The 24,666-nt window shown below is 41.6% G+C and overlaps 1 protein-coding gene and 1 long non-coding RNA gene across 6 annotated transcripts in view; one reads left to right on the top strand and one right to left on the bottom strand.

Moving 5' to 3' along the window:
• Positions 1–294: 294 nt before the first annotated feature.
• Positions 295–11,471, bottom strand: DNAJA2 (DnaJ heat shock protein family (Hsp40) member A2). 3 transcript variants are annotated; one of them, XM_064386484.1, is made up of 9 exons: positions 11,283–11,471; positions 8,607–8,666; positions 7,427–7,647; positions 6,071–6,151; positions 5,624–5,757; positions 4,236–4,432; positions 2,699–2,843; positions 2,396–2,523; positions 295–1,902 (listed from the first exon to the last, which is right to left on the bottom strand). In XM_064386484.1, the coding sequence occupies exons 1-9, from the start codon at positions 11,358–11,360 to the stop codon at positions 1,714–1,716; spliced, it is 1,233 nt and encodes a 410-aa protein (XP_064242554.1). In that variant the 5' UTR covers positions 11,361–11,471; the 3' UTR covers positions 295–1,713. The 3 variants fall into 3 exon arrangements, with proteins under 3 accessions (XP_064242554.1, XP_064242555.1, XP_064242553.1); XM_064386485.1 differs by lacking the exon at positions 11,283–11,471 and adding an exon at positions 10,848–10,898; XM_064386483.1 differs by lacking the exon at positions 11,283–11,471 and adding an exon at positions 10,523–10,621.
• A 138-nt stretch (positions 11,472–11,609) lies between these two features.
• LOC135279248 (uncharacterized) overlaps positions 11,610–24,666 on the top strand; it is a 135,917-nt gene continuing 122,860 nt past the window's right edge. The window contains exons 1-2 of one of the 3 annotated variants that reach the window (XR_010346525.1): positions 11,610–11,916; positions 16,925–17,034. This is a non-coding gene — a long non-coding RNA (uncharacterized LOC135279248). Of the gene's footprint in view, positions 11,917–12,695; positions 12,902–16,924; positions 17,035–24,666 lie in introns of those variants that run through there. The other 2 variants (XR_010346526.1, XR_010346524.1) reach the window with 2 other exon arrangements.

Here is a 24,666-nt window from a genome sequence, read left to right as displayed (position 1 = left end):
ACTTCAGCTATCTGAAAAGCTACCATGAATCCCTTCCTCTCTTCCCCTTCAAAGAACCAAACAATGTGAATGGGGATTAAAGGTTTAGAGTATTGCTCTATTTTGCAAGGACTTACAAGCAGAAGACAGGTGTTGTAATTGTTTAAACACTGCAGGTTACAAGGACTGACTCCATGGTGAGACGAGTCAGGAGAAAGGATCAGCATGCAACCATGGCTTCACAAAAAGCAATCCCAGGTTTTAAAGAATGAAAATAAAAGACCCACTAGAGAACGCCACATCATAAGTCAGTACTGAAATACAGATCAAACAGTATTTATTTTTGCTTCATTTTTAGAGTCTATAACAAGGATGTTCAGCAACACTCAAATGCCAATGCCTACCCAAGCACATTGAAACCTTTGGAGTTTGTCCCTCCAACCTCATCAATAAAGTGTCAACAACTATCAGAAAAATAACTAAACAAGTCACACTTCAGATTTGTAAAGAAAAGTAGAGTTTCAACTTTCTCACTTAAACAGGAGAGAAACCTTGCTATAGAGGCAGCTTACCAACCCAACACTGTTCATGCACAACAGTTCCTTAGTTAAGGTCACATCTTTGCTTTGTTCTGGCATTTTTGCCAATTAATAGTAATAGAACTGCAGCTGGAGATTTTAGTATCTTCATACTTAAACCAAAGTGCAAACTACTAGAAAAGTAACAAAACCATCTACATTTATTATGTTTCCAGGTTAAACAATTCTTTTTTTTTAAACTGGAAACATTTCTCTAGGAAGTGAGGCTGAATCAGACTTGGAATAGGATTCAAAGGCTAAGAGAAAGACACCATTATTTCAAAATTTAATCATTCCCCATTTAAGGGGTTTGTTATCTTTAGACTGAATTCAGATATCCTTGTGTTTTCTTCACACAAAGGGGACATGGCTGCAGCCTTCCCTGTGCCCATTTAGTCATTTCATTTCAGGAAGAGACTTGAATGTGGCACACAATTGTTATCTAACCTTCACCTAGTCTGAAGGCAGCTTCAGCCTCCCTGTGTTTATAAAATATCTATCATCTACATAGTCTCTTCATACACAGACTAGTTAAAGCCACTGGAAAAGTAAGAGTTACAAGGCAAAAGAAATATATTATACACCAACTGCTTTTATTTAATTTCAGAAACCGTTCACAAGATGGTAGAAAAAAACTTACAACCACTTCTAATTTAGTCTTTCATTGTTCCCAGTCAGCTCTAAACCCATTATGTGCAAAGCCCATTTACCATGCATCTAGATGATAGATACAGGCTATGAAATTCTTGATTCTACTTGTAGCAGCTTATGCAGGTGCAGCCAAATACCAAGCCTCAGGACAAATTGTACACAAACTTTACAATGTAGAATTTGAATTTAAAATATGAAACTTAAAATCTACACAAAACTGGTAAAAATCAAGCACAGATACGAGGACAAACTTAAAACCCATGTGAAAAGGAGTCTCGTCTTCCTTTCAAGTGCTTTATTCTGCTACACAGTCAAAATGAAGATGTAAGCTTGTGGTTAGTTTAAATTACACTCTGTAGATACTATAGACCAATTTAAAAGTTACACATACAGCAATAGATGTCCATTGGTTCATCTGGATTACTTATACAATCCAGCTGGATTGTTGAAAACAAGTCAGGCAAAATTTGAAAGAAAATCCTTGTGCAACTTTTTAGACAAATGTTTACTGGTGGGCACACTGTACCCCAGGTCCATGATGGCTGCTTTCTTCATCAGAACTATCATTATAAGCTTCACGTCTCTGGCCACCACCTGAACCACGAGTGGTATCAAATTCTTGAAGATCTACCTCTTCTGCATCACCAATTACATTGGGAAATTCTGGTCTAGCTGGCAGAAGATCTTCAAGTTCCTGCCCCAAAAAAAGAAATGCATTCAGTATTGCATCTAGAAGACCTAAATAAAGTGACTGGTTTCCCATAACTCTGAGACACCTCTAAGAGCAGGTTTAGTTTAGAAGTCTATTCTGACTGAACTGCAGAGTAATTTAGAAGTATTTGTATCAACTGGAAGGCACCACTTCAAGAAAACCAACAGCTCTACGTATCACCAACCAAAAGTGCAATCAGTAAATACAGTTGCACTCCATAAACTTATCACACAGCAACAGGAAGATTTTCCTCCTGCCCTCATCTGTGTACCATCTGCACAGCTCTTAAATACAGCTTCCACAAACTCATATTTCAAGGGGTATTTCCAAGTAATTCATGGCCCATAAAAAAGGTTAAAAGAATTTTACTTGCATTTGAATTTAAGCACTGGGGGCAAGCCCATGAGGTACAACATAGGCTCTTTGCACACACTGTCAAGTAAGACGTCACATTTATGCTCGAACAACTACTTACTGAAAGCTTTTCTGGGCTAATCCAGTTATTTTCAGGAAACTGAACATCAAACTTAATGTAGAGATCCCCCTTCTCGAAAGGATTGCGATACTGTGGCATTCCTTCCCCTCTGACTACACGAACACAACCTGGAATTCAAAGAGAAGTAAAGTAATCACAAAGTGCTACTGCAGAGCCATTCTCTCTCCATACAGTTCTCTGGTTCCCTGGCCTGGCCTCAGTTAACAGGACAACAAGGGTAGGATTAAGTGCTGAAGAATCACAAAAACACAATCAAAGAAATCCTTATCAGGTCAAGCCTACCTGGTTCAATTACTTTTCCAGGAGGATATTTAACCACAATCTGACGTCCATCAAGGTGCTTAAATGTGAACTGAAATCCACACAGTGCTTCAACAAGTCCAATCTTGTGTGTCATATGCAAGTCATTCACATCCCGCTGGAACACCTGGCAAACAAAGGAGATATCCTTTCTAGCACTAGAATCACAACTCCACCAGACTCATTACTGAGAGTTCATTACTATTTATCCTTAAAATTCAATGTCAGAGCAACAGCCTTTGGATGAAGTGAACTAGATTCTATTAATTCAGATGGCTTAACATGCTTGGAAGTTTGTGCCTGACCAAGTGTCATCTAAAATAAGCCAAACCAGACCACACACCAAGGTAAGATTCAAATTAAACCAGGCCAGCACAGCAGCCCCAACTTTCAACCCCCAACATCTTCCACAAGCAACCTATAAACAAAACTGACAACAGTTTGACACTATTTCCCCTGCACTGGAGGAGATATAAACCACATCTTTGTTTTTCAAGTCTTGTCCTCAAGCATATCTGCTTTAGCTCCCCTCGACCTACAGCAGGGCTTTGATCACTTGTCCACAGCTGTCAGAAGAGATCTTCATAACTCAGGATTCTTAATCAGAGTAAATCTTAAAATTTGTCCACTGGCAGAACCATGAGTCCCATTTCAAGAGAAATTTTAAGAACAAAGTCTATCTAGTTTTACTCACTGGGACAAAGTACAGACTGGCAGATTGGCAGTCCTTGACACAACTTTGAAAAGCTTACAAAGTACCTAATTAGCAGATAACCAAAATTACATCCTTAATATATGACTGTACTTTAAATCTCTACCCCATGTTACTCTGTTACAACAGAAAACTCCTCCTAGAGTGTAACACACAAACTGTTTCTCATTTCATCATGGCTATTAGAATTAAAAATGGAGCAGTTACCTCAACTCTGTCCCACATGAATTTTAACACGAGAAGATAAATTGCAATATTTAATTCCAAAGTGCAGTGTATGTAGTCCAGAATACAGTGAACATAAGTCTTACCAAAACAGTATAAAATAATAATATTTGTTACACTAAATGAATCAGCAACATCACCATTTTGTGTTATTTCCAGAACCACAGTAGCAGACATAGAAAGCACCATCAGGGCGTTTTATCAGGAGTTCCCTGCCATGTCACAAGACATGGAAAAAAGCCACACTTAGAATTTTGTTAGTGTCACAAGCAAAGCAGACTGAACATCCTGCATGGCTCTTCACTGCATGCTGTATCAAAGTCAGTCTGAGCTCATGTGAGAAGCTACCTCTTGCTAGCATTAGGAGGCACCAGAAGCTGCCTGTCCCCTGGCTAAGGACTTGCCCAGTTTTTTCTGGCTCACCATGAAAGCTGTATTACACACTATAAATCTATTAAAAGCTATTCCCCATCTCTCCCAGAGCTGCAACTGTATCAATTACTTTAAATGAATGGCCATCTATATAACTTAAATATTAACAACTGGAATAAAAGGCATTTAAAAGAAACTCAAAAACATTACCTCATTCTCCTTCTCTTGGAGTAAAAGGACAATATCGCCTGGTTCCACACCGGGAGCCTGATCTGCTTCTCCACTGAATGTAATTCTCTGCCCATGTTTCATGCCTTTATCTACATGGACTTCAAGTATTTTTACCTCTTTGATCACCTTCTTCCCTTCACATTTTTTACAGCGGTCTTTTTCATTAATTACTTCACCTAAATAAAGACAAATTCTGAGTTCAGATATTTTGACATAGTCATATCCAATTCCTAGGAAAAACTATTGGAAAACAAGCTGAAGAATTTCTGCAACACAAGTAGTGATTTTGATGTTGCTTTATGAACTCCTCACAAGAGGAAATCCAGGCTTCAGTTATTCTAGCTGAGACAGAGGGAAGGAAGAAAAAAATAGAAGTTCCCTGACTGTCTCATCCCCCAGAATATCCCCACAAGATAGTCCTGAGTAAATGCAGCCAGGAGAACTAGAGTCTTGCATACAAAAACAGGGAGAGAGGCCAGTCACATCAGATTCACCCCTACAACGGTAATTACTGTTTCCAGCAAACTGAAGGGTGACAATCCAAAATGGCTTCGATGCTCTGTTCTACCTCACCTTGATTTTTCCAGTGAGCTCTTGTCTCTATACACAGTAACCAAAGTATTATGGACTGTAAGATTTCAATACTAAGTGCCACAAGCAGATGCATTTGGCTTAAAATATTAAGTTTCTCACCTTAAACCACCTTTCTGTGAAGCAAAGTATAACATTATGATGAAGTTGAAACTACAAAATATGTAGGTTAGGAATATGAAATGTTAAAGACAACATCATTTATGAAATGTTTTGACAAGTCACAAAATACAACTCTTTGTAGCTTGAGTGTTGTGATGAGTAAAATCATCCACAAGGTGATATTACTACTCTGCCAACTGCAGAATACATAAAAAGAAATCATTATGAAGTGCTGAACTTGCTACCCCTAAACAGAATCAGTTCAGGCAAAGACATCATCCTAATTTGAAGTTAAAAATTCAACTTTAGATTCCCATTTTTAACCTATGACTGTCCTTGGATATCAGGAGATGCAAAAAGACAAACAGCTCCTAAAACAACAACATCTTGATTTTTACTTTAACACAAGAGTAACAGCAGTAAGTAATATTCACATCTAAGTGTTTTTAAAGATTATCAATTATCAACTGCTTGAGCTTCTAGGCTGTTTTTCAGTACATTAAACACTGCAAATCGTGCTGCTGTTCTGCGTGAAATGACTTCTCCATGCTGCCACCGGAGTGAGATGCAGCTGACTGGTAAGGGCAGAAGTGCCCTGGATAAGTTCCTCCTGAGATTTGAGCAGGAGGCTGGATCCAAGCGAGCACATTCAGTAAGAGCAGAGCGTGGCCTACCTTCTCCATTGCAGTCGGAGCACACGGACTGCATCTGCTGCACCATCCCCGGCGCCAGCTGCCGGATCATGATGCGCACGCCCCGGCCGCGGCAGGCGTTGCACTTCTGCACGGAGCCAGCCTTCCCGCCCTGCCTGCAGCACAAAGCACCCGTTGCACGAAAAGGAAGTTCTTCAGAAAGAAATCAGAAACCCCCTCCAGCAGTAGGTTAGCATGCCTACATGCCCAACTGCACGGCCAATTGCAGTTAGGTTCTCTGCTCTCCCACCCTTCCCCCACGCAAAGCCCCTGAATAGCTCCAGTTCCATCAACAGCATCATTCAAGTTCAACAATTTGCTGGTCTGAAAGCAGGCTCCAGTAAGTCAAATACTGATACAGATCTGACACAGGAGATCCTTCATTACGCTATCTGCCAACAAAGCACTCAAAAATACAAACAAACTTACCCATTACATGCACTACAAAGGACATTCTTGCTAAGTTGTAGTTTAGTTGTCTTTCCATTATAGAGATCTTCTAAAGAGACTCTACAAAATAAAGTATTTCTCCTGGGTTATCATTTAACAACTTATTTTCCCCATGTAATTAAAATACTTGCCTAGGACAAATAAAAGGACAACCTAGATATTCTTAACAGGACTAAATTTGCTATCAAAATAAGATTTTAAGCACCATTTTGGCTTCCCAAAAGAGTTACTTAAAAATTCCATACATATCAATATACACTTGTAAATCTGAACATAGTTTTAGAGAAAAGCTGAAATTTAATCACAATAAACCAGATAGGATTGGCTGTGTTTCTCAACAGGAAATAAGCTTATCTATAATTTTAGGTGCTATTATACAGTCATTATTAATTTTAATTCTACCAGGCAGGTGAGAAACAAACCTCTGTAAACACTCCAGACAATAACATTGTCTAGTGCATAAATACATAAGAACACATATACAGTACTTACTGCTGTACTGTGTTTTCCACACAAGAGAGTTTAGTGGAGAGGGATTACAGCATGTCCCTAAGGCCACTTAACTTTTTAGTGTTCCTATCAGGGTTTGTTAGTGGATAGAAATTTCAACTCAATGTATTGAGTTGTATTAAGAACAGGTTGCCTGGCATCAGTATTTACAAATAACAATAAAATCAAAGCTCATTAATAATACACCATGGAGTACTAGCTACTAAACAAGCAAGCATGTGAAGCTAAACAGACCTCACCAAGCACCTTTGCCAATCACAGGAAAGATGTTGCTTAACTGAAGTTCTTAAAAGGGACCTGCTCAGCAGGCAAAAAGCCAGCCATGACTGCAAGCAGAGATCTCCAAAACACAGATGTGATATTCAAGAATGGCTTTGAATAAGTAAACAAAACCAAAGCCACCACACACACTTTTCCATTAATTATGAGGTGCAACCATAGTTCCAGCTGGCAGTGCCCTATGAATTCAAGTCTTTCCAGAGCACCTCCACAGACCAGAACTCTGCCTGGTGAGTAATACCTGGCTGTTGAAGGCTTTTCCAGATTAGAACTACCAAACATAATTAAGGAGCAAAACAAACCAAATAAATCTAACAAAGTGAATAATTCAAATAACCTGGCAAAGTATTTGGTAGTTTCTAGGTTAACCAACCAAGGAAAGCAACTCCAGATGACTGGCCCCTGCTCTACACACAACAGGCAGCTCTGAAGAGTAGTGCAGACTGCAGGGGATCTCAACTGAGAAATGTATCAAGAATAGAAACCAGCAGAGTTTCTACGGTCAGGAAAGCTTCAAAGTACAAGCTGCAGCATCAAGGTACTCACTTGAGTGGATGCACCATATCTTCTCCTCTTCTTCTACCATTGCGACTTCTACTCTGGCCACCCATGAAATTGAACAATCCACCACCAAAGATATGGGAGAAAATATCGTCCATGCCACTGCTTCCACTCCCTTCCCGGAGCCCCTGCTCTCCATATCTATCATACAGCTCACGTTTCTCAGGATTTGACAACACTTCATAGGCAAAGCTTATTTCTTTGAACTACAAGAGGAAACAGTCAAAACAGTGCATGATAATTTAGAACTTCAGGGCAGCATTTAATCAGTTTCTCCCCCTGCATGAACATTTATCAATTAAGAAGGTACACAATGAAGCACTTTTCTACCCTCATTTAAAAATAACTTATTCTTAGCAAGACTTTAAAGCTAGACTTGGGCTTAGTTTTGTTACATCTTATCATAAAATAAGACATTTTACTGCAAAACTTGGTTGGCTTTGTTCTTTACTAGCATAAAACAGACTTCTTACAAATTAAAAAAAAAGAATCCAACTTAAAAAAAAACCTCAAGTACACAATACTGCAGAAGCCAAAAGGCAGAATACCCAGCAGTTACATACTAACAGCAAAGACTTCAAGATGGGCACTTAGAATACACTAACAATTAAGTAGCTTACTGAAAGGTATATTAGTGTTTTTGGCAAATTAGTATCTTTTCACAGTCATCTCTGCTCACCTCTAAGCAGCCATCAGAACTTCAATTTGGTTAAAGATAATCAGCTGAGTCAACTTAATTGACAATTTTAAAATTGCTTTTAGTGTAACAAATCTAATTCAATCTTCCCACATATGCAATTTGTTTTGTGCTGCAGCAATTTTAAGAATCTCTTACACATACATTTCTCCATGTTGGAAAAACTTGAAAAATTTACAATCTTTTTCAAATTCCTACACAGATGCCAAGGCCAGATGACATTATCTCAGCAAATGAGAAGCAGTTTTTTCCACAGCATTACCTTCTCAACCAATGTGAGCCAACTGCTGCATTTTGTCATGAGGTACACCGGCAGATTTTGAGACTGGGGAGAAGTTGACCAGACAATACTCCCTCTCACAGTACTGCTTAACAACTTCAACAGAAAGCCCCCAACACCTGTATTCAGCTCCTTAGATGATACTCTAATAGAAAACTTAAGGTATTAAAAAAAAAAGTCTTTCTTACTTTGTCCCCTGCATTTGGATTCTTATCAGGATGGTATTCCTTGGCGAGTTTTCTGTATGCCTAGTTGAAAGAAGTAGAAAATTATTTAAAATTTCCATTAATCAGTTATTTTCTGGGAAACTCGAGTAATGTTGTCAGGAAGAAAGAAAATCCTAATAAAGCAAAGTGTAAATATTATAGTGTTTCAAAGTCACTAATACATTGATAGGACCTAAAAAGATTTTAATATCGCTACATCAGACATTAACCAGACTGGCATTCACACAACAGCCAGAACTAGTTCTCCTGCTTATCCTCATTAAGGTAGAGGGAGAATCCCATTTGATTTCCATTGAAATTACTCTTCAGAACCCACTCAAACCCTCTACACCAGCAGATTTGAACCCGTTTGTCCTTGCCCTCAACCACAGCAGTACAGTGACAACAAAATGGCTGCCTCAGCTTCCCATTCAGTCCCACAACCACTCCTGACAAAAACCATTTCCTCCTTGCCTACCTATCACTCATGGAAGGGCTCACCTCACTTTGAGCTCAGTGTATGAGTTTCATGTGCAGAAATGTACCCAGCACTGCTTTCAGTTAAGCTCCCTGTTGTAAATCAGCAGAAGTACAGCCAAATCCCCAAAGGGACTTTCCAGACTGCTTTTTCCTGACCAGCACTCTGATATTCTGGACCATCACAGGTTCTTCAGCAGCTCTTCATCTGTTCTGCTTACTCTTGAGAGAATCAAAGCAACACAGCAGGCAGAGACTTCTCCCACTGGAGCTAATGACTGTAGGAACTTCAACCCTTCCTCTACTCCACCTCAACACCCCTCAGAAGCAATCAGGGGACAGATAGCAACAAATTACATTGTATATAGTCTTTTATTTTTCAAATTACACCTATTAAAAAAGCTACAGTGATGAAACAGCAAAAAACTGAGGTATCAACTCTTGGAGAGGATTTTTGAAACACTTTATTTCTGAATAACTGAGCACCTAAACTAACTCTCTGGAACTACAATGTTAAGAGCTTTACACACAAAGCTTTCCAGAAATCACAACTTCTCAGCTTCTGAGCAAATTTCCTTTTTTAATATCCATACAGTTATTTCTCATTATTGATTTTATCTTGAAACACTCTGTACTTCTGCATGCAATCAAGACACGAAAAAGAACTAGTGAAATAAAAACAATGTTGATGTTACAAGCCAAATATTCTAAAGCACAGTAAGTGTAAAAACCAAAACTCATTAACCTTACTGGACAAATCACCCATCAGGAACAAAGCATAATGTTCCACAAACCTGTGTGTTCTATGTTGTAATGGATGTTTCCCATATATTTTAAGTATTACAACCAAGAAAAAAACCCAAAACACCACTAAACTAATAACATTACCTAGTCAGGAAAAGAGGAGCTTGCAGTGGTGATTTTTAAAAAGAAAAAGCCCTCACATTTTTTCTGATAACAGCATTCCAGGCCAGAGCAACTCTTATAACTCCCCATGGCCCTAAAGGAAGCCATCACTATTTTATCAGAACCAAACCCAGAATCAAGGTCTACACTGGGAACATACATAACTTCAGTAAAAGTTAATTTAGCTGCTGTAAAAGCCTGTTCTCTCAGCCCCTTCAGACCAAGATTAATTTTCAATTTTTCTATACTATTATACAGATTAAAATACCAATTTTAAAGCACCCATGAAACCTCTCAATGACAATGAGATATACAGGAACTCCTTGGTATTGCAGACAGTTGGAAAATTTACACTCCATGATTAGCCTAATATGTGGTAATTAATACTGGGTGGTGCAGGTTATCCTAGCAAAAAACTGCTCTGGTTTTCATTCTTAAAGGACACAGACAGCTTTAAGCGAACCCTGTAATAAAATAAAATATTCAGGTGGACAGTGCTGTATACCAAACACAACCTTCTCGCCGCCTGCCCTCCATCTCCAGCACAGTTTCAGCGCTGCCATCGCCTGTCCCTGCACAAGCCAGGCTGCCGCGTGCATGACGGGTAAGGCGCAGTTGTTGGTGCCAGCACCACCCACCCGCGGAAGCCTCGCTAGTGAACCGTCTGGTTCATTCTCTCCCTCACGTGGAAACGGTCATTAAGGCCTCCACAAAAAAAAAAAAAAAAGAAAAAAAAGGAAAAAAAAAAAGAAAAAAAAAAAAAAAGTGCTTTATACACTAAGGATGGAATTGCTGTAGGCACGACCTGGCTGCAAGTTTTCACCTCCCCTCTTTGTTTACCTCGCCTTGCCGCTTTCGGCCTGGGAGGAATCGCATCTATGAGCGAAACCGAATCCTCCCAAGGCCGGCACGTGGGGCAGACAATGGCACCGGCGAGGCTCGGCCCGCAGCGATTCTCAGCCCCGGGAAGCCCCTGCGGCGCGGCGGGGGCGGGCCGGGCCCGGAGCCCACGCGGGCCGCGCCGGGGCAGGGGCGCAGCGAGCGCGGCCGGGCCCCGCCGCCCGCGGCTCCCGCCGGGCCCTGCCCTGCCCTGCCCGCGGCCTCCCGCCGCCGCCCGGCCCCGGCGCGGCCTGCCGGGCACCGCGCCGCCGGCCCGGCCCCGCCGCCCGCGCTGCCCCGCGCCCGCTCGGCCCCGCTCCCCTCGCCGCCCGCCCGCGGGCCTGCCCGGCCGGGCCCAGCGCCCCCCGCCGCCCGACCTCCGCCCCTCCGCCGCACCTTCTTCAGTTCATTGTCGGAGGCGCCGGGCGGCACGCCCAGGATGTCGTAGAGCTTCGTGTCGGCCACGTTGGCCATGGCGGGGCGGCGGCGGAGCCGAGCGGGGCCGGGCGGGCCGAGGGCGGCGCGGGCAGGGCCGAGACCGGCGGCAGGACACGGACACGGACCGGCCGCGACGTCACCGCGCACGCGCTGCGTCACCGCGCCGCGACGCGCGAGGCGCGCGGCCCCGCCCCCGCGGGCGGCCTGACCCAGTTCCGGCGCGGCGCGGCAGGGGGCGCTGTGCGCGGCGCTGTGAGGGCGCGGGCGGCGCGCCGGGAGCGCGGGCTCGCCTGTCCCGCTGGTGGTGCGCACAGCGGCGGGCTCGGAGAACACCTCCGACCCCGTCCAGTCCCATCTATGTCTGAACATTTCCATGTCAACCAGACCGCAATACCGAGTGCCCTGTCCAGTCTTTTCCTAAACACCACCTCCCTGGGCAGCCCGTTCCAATATCTGTGAAAAAATTGGACCTTATGTCCAGCCTGACCGTCCCTCAGGGCACTTTAAGACTATTCTCTCTTCCTTTCACTGCCTGGGAGGAGAGCCTGAGCCCACCAGGCTGCAGCCTCCTTTCAGTGGGTTGCAGACAGTGGTAAGTTCACCCCTGAGCTTCCTTTTCTCCAGGCTGAGCCCCTCAGCTCCTCATCAGACCTGTGGCTCAGATTCTTCCCCAGCTCCATTGCCCCTTCTCTGGACTCCTTCAGCACCTCAATGTCCTTCTGGAGCTGAGGGGCCCAGAACTGGACACAGCACTTGAGGTGTGGCCCCAGCACACTGGGACAGTCACTGCCCTGCTCCTGCTGGCCACCCTGTGCCTCATACACACCTGGGGCCACCTGGGCACACCTGGCTGATGGGCAGCCTTTGTTGACAAGCACCAGACACTTCCCAGCCACTGCCCCAGCCTGGAGTGCTGCAGGGTGTTGTGGCCAAAGGGTGGGACTGGCATTTGGTCTTGTTGAACCTGAAATGCCAACACTGTTGGTCTCGGCTTGAAATTTTGCACCCGAAATCCCACTGTCTGTGCGCCCATGTCTCCCAAGCCCCCAGGTCCTGCATCCCCAGGCATGTCACTGAGGTGCATGGGGCACCTGCACACCAAGCTGCTGCCTGCCCTCAGGCACCAGTGGGTTTTCCTTCAGGGACATATTGCTAAGAGGTTAGAAATAGCACTGGTACCCATCTGCTCTGGTTTTGTGCTTTGCTCCACTGCTGGGATCTGAAGCACCAGTTGCTGTGTGAGGCCCAGAGTGACTCACAAAGTGCACCAACCCCAAGGCCCCAGCTGGGCACCACTCTTTGCAGGCAAATAAAAAGCTGGGTTGTGTTTAATGAGATGTTTGTCTCTTAAAGCTGGGCTAGGAGAGCAACTACTGAGCCCTTCCTCAGCTGTAGTCTCTTGGTGTTTACCCCTTGTTAGGCAGGGGCTGCTGGAAGGCTCTAAGAGCTGTGGCAGGTGCATGGCTAAGGGTGATGGTATGGGGTCTGTATAAGGGCAAACCCCAAAAACTGCCTTCTTGCCTTCTGTCTGGGTGAAGCCAGGCTGTGCCTCAGAGAGGATGCTCCCTGAGGAAGAGGTGAGCAAGGCTGAGGCCTGAGGAGAGGCTGCTGGGAGCAGATTACTGCCCTGACATGGGAGAGAGAACAGAAAAGGCCCTTTCAAAAGATTGTTGTGCTTGTGGCATAGAGATTTGAATAGGTCCCTTGCCTAAGGGGAACAGATCTGAGTCCCTGAAGGCTTCTTCCCTCTTTGTATGTAGGGGTACCCTTCATCCTGACACAGCCTGTGGTTGCACAATCCTGGGGCTGGACTGGGAAGTACTGTCTGCTGGTGGCTTCTCTGCTGTTTATTGGGCGGGTGGTTTTGGGCCCTAAATTCCATCAATGTGTTTATTTGGGCTGTAATGATCTCCTTCAGTACATGATGGTTAATACCTGCCTCTGGGGTTGCAGGCGTGGCAGCGGTCAAGAGCTTCAAAAGCAAATGGAGACTGGTTTTGGAGGGAGAAAAACAGTGGCAGGGCAGAGGATGGCTGGTGGAAAACAGTCCTGGGGACTGTAATTATTAGTCTGGTTCAGAGATGCACAGAAAGAAAGAAAAGCCCTTGTAAGGAGAGGTGTTTTTCATTGGTGTTTTTGGAGGCTGCCTGTACAGAGTTTGACAATTTCATGGTTTAACTTACAGAGCCAGAAAGGCTTCATGATTTGGTTTACCTGGGCATTACTTTACTTGGTTTCATCTTTTATTTTGGTAAGGCTAAATTCATCTACTCTAAGAACTGTCTGCTGTGCATACATGGCTCGACTATTTTAGATTGTGCTTGCTGACAGATTGATATGTTTCTAGAGAAGATTGTTTTTAATTTTTTTTTTTTTTAGTGGGCAGTCAGGAAGAAAAGTTAGGAGTGTGTGGAGGATTGCTTCTTTGCCCTACAGCTCAGATTTGGTTTTTTAGGTGTTAAGCAGAATCAGCAGACTGATATAAGCAGTATTTAACATATAAGGAATGTTTAGCATACCCTAGTGTTTATGTTTTCTTCGCATTAAAAAAAATTAAAGCTCTAAGAAGGCGAGTTGCTCAAACCAGTGGGGTGCCATTCTTATCTATGCCTGTGGGGAGGAAGTTCACTGAAAGTGTGATTCAGCCCAGCCCTACCTGTCCTGGGAGCTGAGTGCCTTCTGAAGGCACCTGGCATCCTGAGGGTGTTGGCAGCAGACCGAGAGCCGGGGTGCTGGACGTGGGGCCGGGGGTGAGCTCGGGGCACCAGCTGCAGCACAGGCCAGGGAGCCACTTCGAGGCAGTGGCTGCTGCTTTCTTCTTCCCTGCCAAGACAGCCCTGCTACTGCAGGCCTGGTTTGTGTCTTGCACAATCGAACTAAGCAATAAGTAATAAGAAAACTCCTGTGGGATGAAACTTTACATTTTATTTTTAAGTGAAGCTAAAGAATCATAGGCTGGGATGATTAGCTTTTTATTCAATTCAGACATGGGTGAGGAGCAAGGTGGTGTTTCTTCTTCCTGCACACTGCTTTTACCACAGACTTGTGAGCTGTGCTGACAGAACACAGCTGGCCACATCTCACATTTAAATTGCTTTCAAATATCTTCAGATTGAGACTTCCCTTGGAATCCAAAAATGTGCCCTCCCCCGCTTCTTTTGGTATCACTTGCACATTCTTTGTTTCCTTTGTATGTCTTTTTTGTTTTTTTAAATGATTTTATTCTTCTTTTAGATAAGAGCTTTTCATTTAGTACTAATATTATTATCACACTATGATAAAAAGCAGTAGCTATATGAACGTTTGTTGTTTCTAAATAGACTGCACAATTCTCGGCTCTTCGAGGTGTTGTTTTATTGGCACCAAAAGGGACTATTCAAATTCAGTTATTGTTTCAGACCTTTTTTCATTCTTTATGTAAAACAAATTTAATTTCTTTTTTAAAATGGAGCATTTTATGATGCTTTCTTAGAAATAAAATAGTATTGATCATGTTCATCACTGGAAAATTGGGAAGACATCAATTTCATGTTACTACAAATTACATAACCCCTGTTCAGATTTATTTATGAAGTTATTTTGTGTTCATTGTGGTCTGAACATTAAAATATGACTCAGCATCACTAACTCCTGCTTTATTACTAAACAATCAAATTTAAATAAAAAAGGTGTTCTGTTTAAATACTGTTAAAGAATGCAGTTACATTGCAAAAAAACTCCAAAAAACAAACAATTGCCGAGCCTCTATGGCCGTTCTTTGAAATGTTTTTGGTATCAGCTTTCACCAGATAAGGCAGGTAGTGGATCCTGCCCACTCTCTGATTTGTAGACCCTTTTAGCAATGGAAAGCAAGCCAGTAAAAAACAAAGAAAGGCCATGAAATGTGTAGGGAATTTTAGGACTGTGAAGAGCCTGTTGGGAAGGGTTGTGCTCTCAAGGGCACAAGCAGCAGTGGCAGAGCTGTCCCCCCAGTGCTCAGGGCCAGCCCCTGAGCTCTCCTGCCCAGGGGAGCAGGCTGGAGCCTGGGTAGGGTCAGAGCAGGCCTGGTTTATTGTCCTGCCCGGGCGTGGTGATGAAAGCCAGGCCTGCCTGACAGCACCAGCAATGAGCTGCACACCTCGCTCCTTTGCCATCTCCTGGCCCTGTTTTTTACTGTCATTACACCTCTGTTTTTCCAGTGCAGGCTCCTCCCAAATAAACAATCCACCCCTAATGACTTGTTCCACATTGGCCCCAGTTTTGCTACATCTGCACTCAGATTTGGGTTACTTAGATAATCCCAGCCTTATATGGTGTCACTGACACAGTTACCCTGAGGTGGTGACCTTGCATGACTTTAGTCCCTGGAATGTCCCTGGCAGTCCCTTCCAATTCTCTCTGCTCTCTGACAGTTTCTCCTCTAACTCCTCCTTAAGCACCTGTAGGACCCAGGCACCCTCACAGAACTCTCTGTGACTTCTGTCACCCCCTCATAGTGTTGTTTGTAATTCCTAGTCCATTTTTAATGTCATGTCAGTAGTTTCACACATTTTGTTCAGTTAACTGAATCTCATGCCAACACCAACCCCCTGGTCTGTCACTTGCCTGCAACCCCAACTGAGCAGAACTGAGAGAAAAGCAGAAAGTTACTCACTTTTTATCTGAGTGCTGGGCAAGTTTTCCTTACAAAATTAAAGCAGACATCAGCGAGGAGGGGAACCCTGGCAGGTAGTGCTAAACAAGCTAGAAAGCCTGCACTGTGGGGATCTGTAAGAGGGAGCACGAATGGGGAGAGCTTAAGGGATTTTCCTTCCGAGTTAGCTAGAAGAATTTAGGAGTTCTGCATTTTTAAATGCCTAGTTATCAAGGCACTTGGTCTTTACTGGGTTTTTTCCATCTGAAGGGCATGTGGAAAATACTTTTTTTTTCTTGTAAGTAGAGTGTTTTGAATTTAGATTTATGTTTTTGAATCTTTGGGTGGAGGGTCAGAGATGATAGAGCAGCATGGATTGGGAGGAAAGTGATTTAATTTCTTCCTCACTGACAGATTTCTGTGAGATGAGCGGTGTTAGGTGTTATGTACTGACCTTTTTCAAGACTAGGAGTGATCAGAAAAATATACCAATTAAACTTATTAACCTTATATTTTCCTAATAAACTCTTGGTCACAAACCTTCCCCTGTGAGCCAGAGCAGGATAAATTGAAAGTTTCAACACAGCTTGGCATATGGTGTCGGAGCTGAAGTTATGAAGTACTAAGTTAGATTATCAGGCTGAATTTGTAATGGTCTTTAGCAAGATGAAAGTCAGGAAAAAGCTCAAAAGGATTGTTATTTTATCCTGTAGCAAGAGCTGGATGAGTAAAGAAAAAAGCATGTATGTATATAAAAAGCTAAAAAGTGTGTGCATGTACATTGAAAAGTTGGCATTGCAAGGACCTTCCTTCTCCCTTTGAATTGCAGCTGATTGGAACCCCTGTCACTGATTTCCCTGGGAGCTTTGCACTAGGCAATGTTTGAGAACAATCTGTGCATTTCTATCTGTGAGCATGTCTTAACCCTGGATAAGCATCAACACACTATTATTTTATTCTAATCATTACTTTTGGTATTATTTGACAGGTTCACCTTGTGTAATTGTTTGGCTTGTCTGCTGTTCGTGATGTGCTAAAACTCTGCTTTGGGGGATTTTTATGGAATGTAGAGCTTATTGCAACAGAAGTGTAATACAGGTATGTTATATGGATATCAATAGTGAAAAAGGGTGCTGTGAAAATCAATTTCTGTAAGGAATCAATGCTTTACCTTAAACAAAAAGGAGTGGTTTTTACAAATTTTTCTTAATACGTTTTAAAGAGCCTAACTTAAGACTTGAGAGTGTTTGTGAGAAGTTTATTTCAAACCCATAATTTGTGTATGAAACCAGAAAAGCCAAAGCATCTTTGCTGAAATGTGATTTTGGAGGAAAAGTACAAAAATCAATGCTGAAAAAAGATCAGCTAGCCCTGTTGCAGTCTCTCTGTTCTATAAGATCCTGAATGAAGTCCAGCTTCCTTCTTTCCCTAATGTAAAGCTCTCAGTGCTACTGTAATCATAGTAGACAAAAATGTTTTTAATAAGGTTTGTGTTTGGAAAAAGTGTTTCAATTGATTAGGGTGTAATAGTGCATGTAACAGCTGAGATGTAAGAGGCCTTGCTGTTTGTTTCTTTTAGTTACCATGGTCTGTAGTATAATTGTGTTATGCCTGCACTCACTACTTTATATAAGAGTTTTATTTTCTTTCCTGAGTTGGAAGCATGCAATCTTTTAATTTTACTGACAATTCAAGTTCACTTACACTCTAGGAACTCTTCACGACCATTACGCTGAAGCCCTTCTGGTTGTGTGCACTTAACTCTGTGTGGAGTCAGAACAAAAGACATTCTTAAGATAAAGGCTACATTTGGTAAAAACACCTGCAAACCCACCACCTCTGCATGCAAATACAGATTTACACAGGTTTTGTATTTTCATGCTTAAAATTTGGATTCAGCTAAAGTCTGCATCTTTTTGAACTACTTGCTTTTAACAGTCTCTCCTCCTGGTTTCTGTAATGGGTGGAAACATTCTCAGTGATAAAAAACATTCTGTCATTTACTACTTCGTGTTGTATCTGTTCTTTATGGGAAGGCCTGTTCTCAATAAAAGGAGAGTAACAGTGACATTTTCCTGTCACATGAATGTAAGATCCTGTTACTGCACCTTTAGATGTATTTAAATATGTTGCAGCTGGTACAGGTAAACCAGGCTCTCTAAAAGTAGGGGAGAGGGGAATGGCTGGGAAGAGTAAGGTAGTGGTAAGGTAGTGCTGGACTGTACAAAGATTGAAGCCAGGATGAAAGAAACTGTTACAGAAGGTGACTGGGGACAAACAGCAGTTGTTTAATGTTTACTTTTTTAAAGAATGTTTTAGCAAAACCCCAAAGCCAACAGTCATATGGCTTCTGGAGGTAAAAAGCTGCCTCTGAAGGTCCATCTGCTATACAACACACCTTTTGAAAAGAAAGAAGGCAGCAAAGGTGTGTAATATTTTGAGGCTGGGACATATGTCAACTATAGTATTCTGTACAAACAGTTCACTGAATAACTTATTTAATCCATAGAGGAAACCACACCTGCTCATCAGCCTACCCATAAACTGTCTTAAACAAAGCAGCTCAGCTTTTGACAGAGTCTTGTCCTTCAGTAGGGGAAAGAGATTCCTGAAAGTTGTTACTGAATTCCAGTTGGTGATGAATTGTGACTCTTTCATCTATGCTTTAAGCTTATATTTGTAATTTTATTATAGCTAAGAGTCAAATTATTAATAGATCAACACATTTATAGTCAGTGCTTAGGAAACGCATAAGGAATTTATTAGAAACTGCTGAATATCAGGTTTCTACATTTCCATTTTCCATTGCACATGCTCTTCCCAGTCTACATTGTGTTGCAGATAAATTAGTTTACACAAAATATTTCACTACAGTTATTTTTGTGAATGCAAAGACTACACAACAAATAACAAAGAATAATATTTCATCTTAAGTTATGAAGGTTTGCATTTTCTCTTGTCCTTTATATAGCCAAAATTTTGATGTCTAGAGTTATGTGTTATTTTGGAGAAGTGCATCTGATAAAAGTTTTATGTACAAGATTTTTGTGCTTAGAAAAAATGCAGAGGATTGTCACATTTGAAGCTTTCTAACATCAAACACTTTTACATGCTGGAGCAGTACCTCTTGACTAGTTCAAGAGTGCTGTTTCAGAGCTCTGTACTAAAGGGCACATCTGTCCTTATAAAGAGGTTTTATGAGTTTGTTTAACCATGCACCAATACCTATTGCATTATTTGTTGTAGTTCTAAAGGTTACTTCATAACTTTAGCTTCAGACTTGTTCCAGTTGATCTGACTTTTACCATTGATTTCAGCATAAGTGCAAGTCTGGAGCTTTACCCAATGTCAGTCTGATCTTTTCCAATTTGAAACATGTTTGAATAACAAGTTAAAATCAGAATAGTTTTTTGTCTGTCACTGAACTAATAATGTGGACAGAGTATCTGAGAGTGAGATTTTTTGCCTTTCAGCTACCACCAATCTCTTTAGCCTGCAGGGAATAATACAGAACTTAGGGGAGAGAAATATTAAAATTGGCTTGCAGATCCTCTCTTGTATTAAAACCAGAAATTGTGTATTCATGCATATGCTACCTTTGTACTCTGTGAAAATGTGAAAAATAACTGTTAGCTTGTTATCATCATCATCGTACTCCTCTTGAATGACTCATTTCTGACTTCTTCTGAGAGGTCTGGAAAGGGGGAAAGGTGAAGAAATAAAATCTCTTCCTGTGTTACTTAATGACTTCTTCGCCTGAATAAAAAATTAATGAAAGGGTTTGTGAGAAACAGTAACACCTAAGAAATTAAAAGATGGCTCTCCTGATTTGGTCACAGGGTTCATATATAGGATTGGGAGTTTTAAGATAATCTAATCAAAGTTCCCCAAAAATAAAGGTGACTGCCTTGCTCTCAGCTAAGATTATTTGTGATATGAAGTTGTTGTTCTAAAGAATTTTCCCCAGTGATGCATTTTGGTTAATGCTTCCAATAGAGCACAGTAGTTATCCCTTTCATGAACTAAATGCAGCATTTACAGCGGAAATCTGATTTGCAAAGTAATCAGGAGGAGTCTGGACAAAAGGATACTGCGAAGGGATTCTGACTTTTTTCGTGTATGCAATATTCCCACCTTTTAAATGTAATTTAAATAGCCTGTATGATGTTGGACATGCAACTTAGCATATCAGCACTTTGTTTATGTCTGCAAGGGGATCCCCACTGCAGCCCCCTGCGAGTGTGCGCCCGCCCCACGGGCTCTGTGTTTCCTGCTCTGTGGCCAGGGAAGTCCCTGCAGCCCGGCTGGGCCTGAGCTCTGTTCAGCTGGAGGTGGCAGTCACTGACAAAATCCTTCTCAGCTACAGCTCTGAGGCTTGAGAAACCGCGGCTCTTCCCAAGGGCAGAGCTCTCCCTGGAATGCTTTCGGACCCTCTCTGATTAAAGCTGGGCGCAGTTCTTTTAAGATCGCGCGCCAAACGATGGCTGTCACCAGGCTGTGCTTTTGCTGTGATACATGCTAGCAGCTCCCTCTAGGAAAAGTCTTTGGTAAAGGACTTCAACTCGTTTCTCCTGCTGCTTATTTCCCTTTTACCTGGAAGTTTTCCATGGGCAGTAAAGCGATGCGGACTGGCTCTGTGATAAGGGTTGTGGCTATTCCTGGTGCTGTGCCGATGCCCTGCTGAAAGCAGTGTAGGGCGGCAGTGCTGCCTTGCTGAAGCCTTCCTGTCCTGCCTTGATTGCCAGAGAAGCAGGCACTCTAGAAGAACAGTTACAGTAGTTCATCTCATATCTTCAGATAAGTTTGAACTTTGAAATCTTCTTTCTATCTGGAAAGAAATTAGCCCCCTTCAAGTAAGATGATATGAGCATACTTAATTTTTGGTTAGAATTGAAGCATGCAGTCCAAAGAACACTCTTGTTCCTTTCTCATTTTGATCAGCAAATCTTGAAGACAAAAAAAAAAAAAAAAAAAAAAAGAGAGAGAAAAGCCTGGTATTTAAAATGTGGCAGTTTTCCAAATCTAAGTAATGTTGTTGATGACTTAAATATATATATATATATATATATATATATATACTCCGTGTGTTTGTGACAGGGATGCAGCTGACCCGAGCTGAATTCAATTACCCTAAGGTTATGAACTTCCTTTTGTTCTGTGTATTACTTGACCCTCTTAATTGTCTCCTTTCATTAAAGGGATGATTTTTGTGGGCAGCCGGGGGCCGGGCCCGTGTGTGCCCTGCTCGCTCCGGCCCCCGGGCCCCGCTCTCGCCGCTCGAGGGAGCTCTTGCTCGGGAAATGGCTCCGCTCCCACCTGAACCTGTCTCTGCCGTGCCCACGCCTAAAATCCTGCTTAACCCCCCTTAAACTTCACTTTGTCACACTAAACGTTTTACATTAAAATTACTCATCTTAAATTTTCTGTTAGGATAGAGGTATCAGGAATTGTTTCCATAGTAACTTGAAGATAGATGCTTAGAAACACAATCTACTAAACTGACAGTAAATTAAATTTGGAATAATTTTGGTAACGGGACTTCTGTAAATTTAATAAACTGTCTTTTTCAGCAAAATCTGGTCTGTATTTCCAGTTCAAATAGCTCTCGCAGTCGGTTGTATTTTGGTATGGGGGAAACCAATTTGAATGCAATCCAGTGTTTCCAGTTTGGACCTGGTAACAGAAATAATAGTGCAAAGAATAAGGTCATGCTTTCAAAAAGTAAGGAAAAGAATACATTTTGAAACCTATAGGTAGCAGCAGAAAAGGAGAAAAAAAGATTTGTAGATGGCAAACAAAGCGAAAGCAGAGGATGACTTATGTTTGCAATTCATCTTGCAGTACCAGGGCAGTGTAGGGAAGTGCTGTGTCATGGAGAGTGGCAGCCATGGCCACGTTCTGTTTCATTTCGTGGGAAGTGCAGCCACCTCTCATGAGTGTCTCAGCATCACAGCTAGGACTTGTACACCCCGTGTTCTCTTTCAGTAGAGATCAAGCTTTGCTTGTTAAGTGAATTCTCTGTTTCCTGATCTTTCACTTTTGAGGAAACAAGAGGGAAAACTCACTCCTTTAATAAGTTTAGAGATTATTTCCTAGGTATCCAAGTTATGATGATGTCTGTATCTCCTTGCCCTTTTTAATGTTATTTCAGTGATTTTTCATGAAATAGTTAATTAAAAAATAATTTGAACTTAAACAGTCAAAATTAAATTTTCTGTTTTCCTACGGATTGCTAAGAGTTAGTGAAGACAACCTTTTCCTTTTTGCAAGTCTTTAAACTGTGAATGGATATTTTTTGGAGCCTTCAGCTTGACTCAGAAAATGAAACTAAAGAACTAAATGGTAGACAGGAAGCCTTTGCCTGGTATCCAAGAAACACACATTTGGCAATAATCCTGAGGCTTCTGATTAGAAGCTGAAAGGGAAAACTTCATTATTTCAAGTACAGAAGAGACTGAGAGAAGCTTTTTCTGTAGTATTCTTGATTGTTGGAATGTAGTCTGTCATTTAACAGAGATAAAACACTGCTGCAAGATCACTGGATGGCAGAAACCAGAGGGCAAAGTGAAAGTTTAAGGACAAAACAGGGTGATGCAAATTGTTAAATTCTAGGGTGTGTGTGTATTTTAAGAAAGGGATGTAGTAACAATATCAATAATGTTTTTAAATACCCTGTAGAAACCGTATTGCTTATTTCTGATTAATTATGTCTGCATGTTTAACTCCTATATAGTTCACTATATTTTATATATATATATATATAATGGTGATTTGCTGTGAAATTTTTTTATTTCTAGGCAAGTAGGTTAGCATCACCTCAAGTATAATTTCAAGGGATTTCATGTTTCAGGACAGATTTTTAAAAATACATCCTTTTTAGAGGCTCAGCATTGCTCTTTCATCATTTGTAACCTATATAACAATGAAGCTAAGATTTGTGGCTTTTTACTTTGGTATTCCAGCACAGAACTGGTGTTGTAGTGGTGCAGACTGGTTTTCTAACTACATTCACTGAACAGGGGAGAAGAGCTTTTTTGCACTGCTTGTGGGAAAACAGTCTGTGAGTTGCCAAGTGGTTGTTGCCTTATTAAGCTTTAAAACAGTTTGGCTCATATAAGGGAAAAAAAATCTGAAACCTTGGGGCTTTTAATTCATTCAGTTCTATTGGCTAGACCCAGGAACAATCACAATTAATCAAACAAGCTGATCTGGCTCAGGTAATAAAATTACAGTGCATGGTTCTGACATACTGACAATTAAGTGAGCAGCTGACTTTGGCTGAGTGTATATATTGATAATTTCGGGGCTGGGATGCCCTGGTGGGGTAAGGTCTCACAACAATAAATACAGTTTCCAGCTGGAGAGGTGAGTAATGAGCCCAGCTGCCCTCCAGCATTGCTGCAGCTCACAAACACTCCACCTTCAACATTGCCTGCTCCTGTCAAGTGTGGGAACATGTGGGCAATAAGAGCTCAGTGCTCCTGACAGGAGCAGCTTGGCTAATGCCCTGTGAGAGCCAAGCACTGCCAGAGCGGGGAGAGGGAGAGTTCAGTGCTGCTTCTGAGCTGACACAGGGCACACAGCCTGCCTACAGCAAAGCAGCAAGATGAGCTAAATCAAATAATAGTTTCCTCCTACTGCTGTCAGAGCTGTATGAAAAGAAGTGTGATATGGCTAGAGGAGATCAATAGAGGAGGGAGTCATCCCTTACAAAATGGTTTAGACATCCTTTGGAAAAGTAATATGCTGTATTAATCCTGAGAGACAAGTATTGGGTATGAAAGAGAAATAACTACATAAGTATTGAGGATCTTTTTTCTATTCTGTAGTATGTGCGTGAAGTCTTCAAAAGTTAGAGAACGTGCTCAGAGAGTGCCTGTATGTGGTTTTTTGGTTTTGTAAATTAGGATTTTAATCCTAGCATATGCTCTACTCCTGAACAATTAAAGTAAGCTCCTTAGATTTATGCACTAAGATTCCAAACACTTCTTCATAAGCAGTAAATAACTTGTTTTTCAGAACAATCAGATTTACTTTATTCTCCATTCTGATCCAATATAACCATTGATAGTAAAAGCAATATTTACATCATGTGTATTGTTTCTCTAAATATACTCCAATTTTCCTTTCAGTACGAAAAAAAAATCTAATAATTTATACTCTTTAACATGTATACTGCTAATATAAATTTATACTAACACTGTTCAGATTAAATTGCTGCTGGAGATAATAATGGGGAAGGGAGGACTGAGCAATTTACATTTTAATATTAGGTATGAGAAGTATACTGGCCTGGCCACTAATTCCTCCTCCTGCCCTTTGGCCCTTGTTGCTATATTGCAATACTGAATTTTGCCTGCATTGGTGAAAAGCCTACAGCTGGTTTGGTGTACAACTGTATTAGCAGTCAAAACTCAATGTAATTTAAAGTAGTTCCATAGCTGGTTGATTCTTTCCCTTCATTTCATGTTGTCAGTTTGAGCAATGAAAAAATGTCTGAAATCTTGCAATCATTGCATCTGAAGATCATCTGAAGATGGCATCTGAAGAATCATTGCAATCAAATGCATTTGAAGATTCTCCTGGCTTGGTGCTTCTGGGAGGGTGTTTTAGGAGGAAGATTGTTCTAGAATATTTTTTAAATTTTTTTTTTTTCTTTCTTTATTCTTCCAACAAAGAAAGATATATGTGATCTGGGATTGTGTTTAGAACTTTGTGTAGAAAATTTGG

The sequence above is a fragment of the Passer domesticus genome, chromosome 12 (genome assembly GCF_036417665.1).
Source record: "Passer domesticus isolate bPasDom1 chromosome 12, bPasDom1.hap1, whole genome shotgun sequence".
NCBI lineage: Eukaryota > Metazoa > Chordata > Aves > Passeriformes > Passeridae > Passer > Passer domesticus.
Note: the sequence above shows the minus strand (reverse complement) of the source record. Positions and strands in the feature narration are given on the sequence as shown.

Excerpts from the sequence above, each read along its gene's own strand:
- DNAJA2 (XM_064386483.1), bottom strand. The coding sequence starts at position 10,606 with ATGCACGCGGCAGCCTGGCTTGTGCAGGGACAGGCGATGGCAGCGCTG. Across the intron at positions 7,648-8,606 it reads ATCCAAATGCAGGGGACAAA|TTCAAAGAAATAAGCTTTGC; the intron begins GTAAGAAAGACT and ends TTCCTCTTGTAG. Across the intron at positions 1,903-2,395 it reads TTAGCCCAGAAAAGCTTTCA|GAACTTGAAGATCTTCTGCC; the intron begins GTAAGTAGTTGT and ends TTTTTGGGGCAG.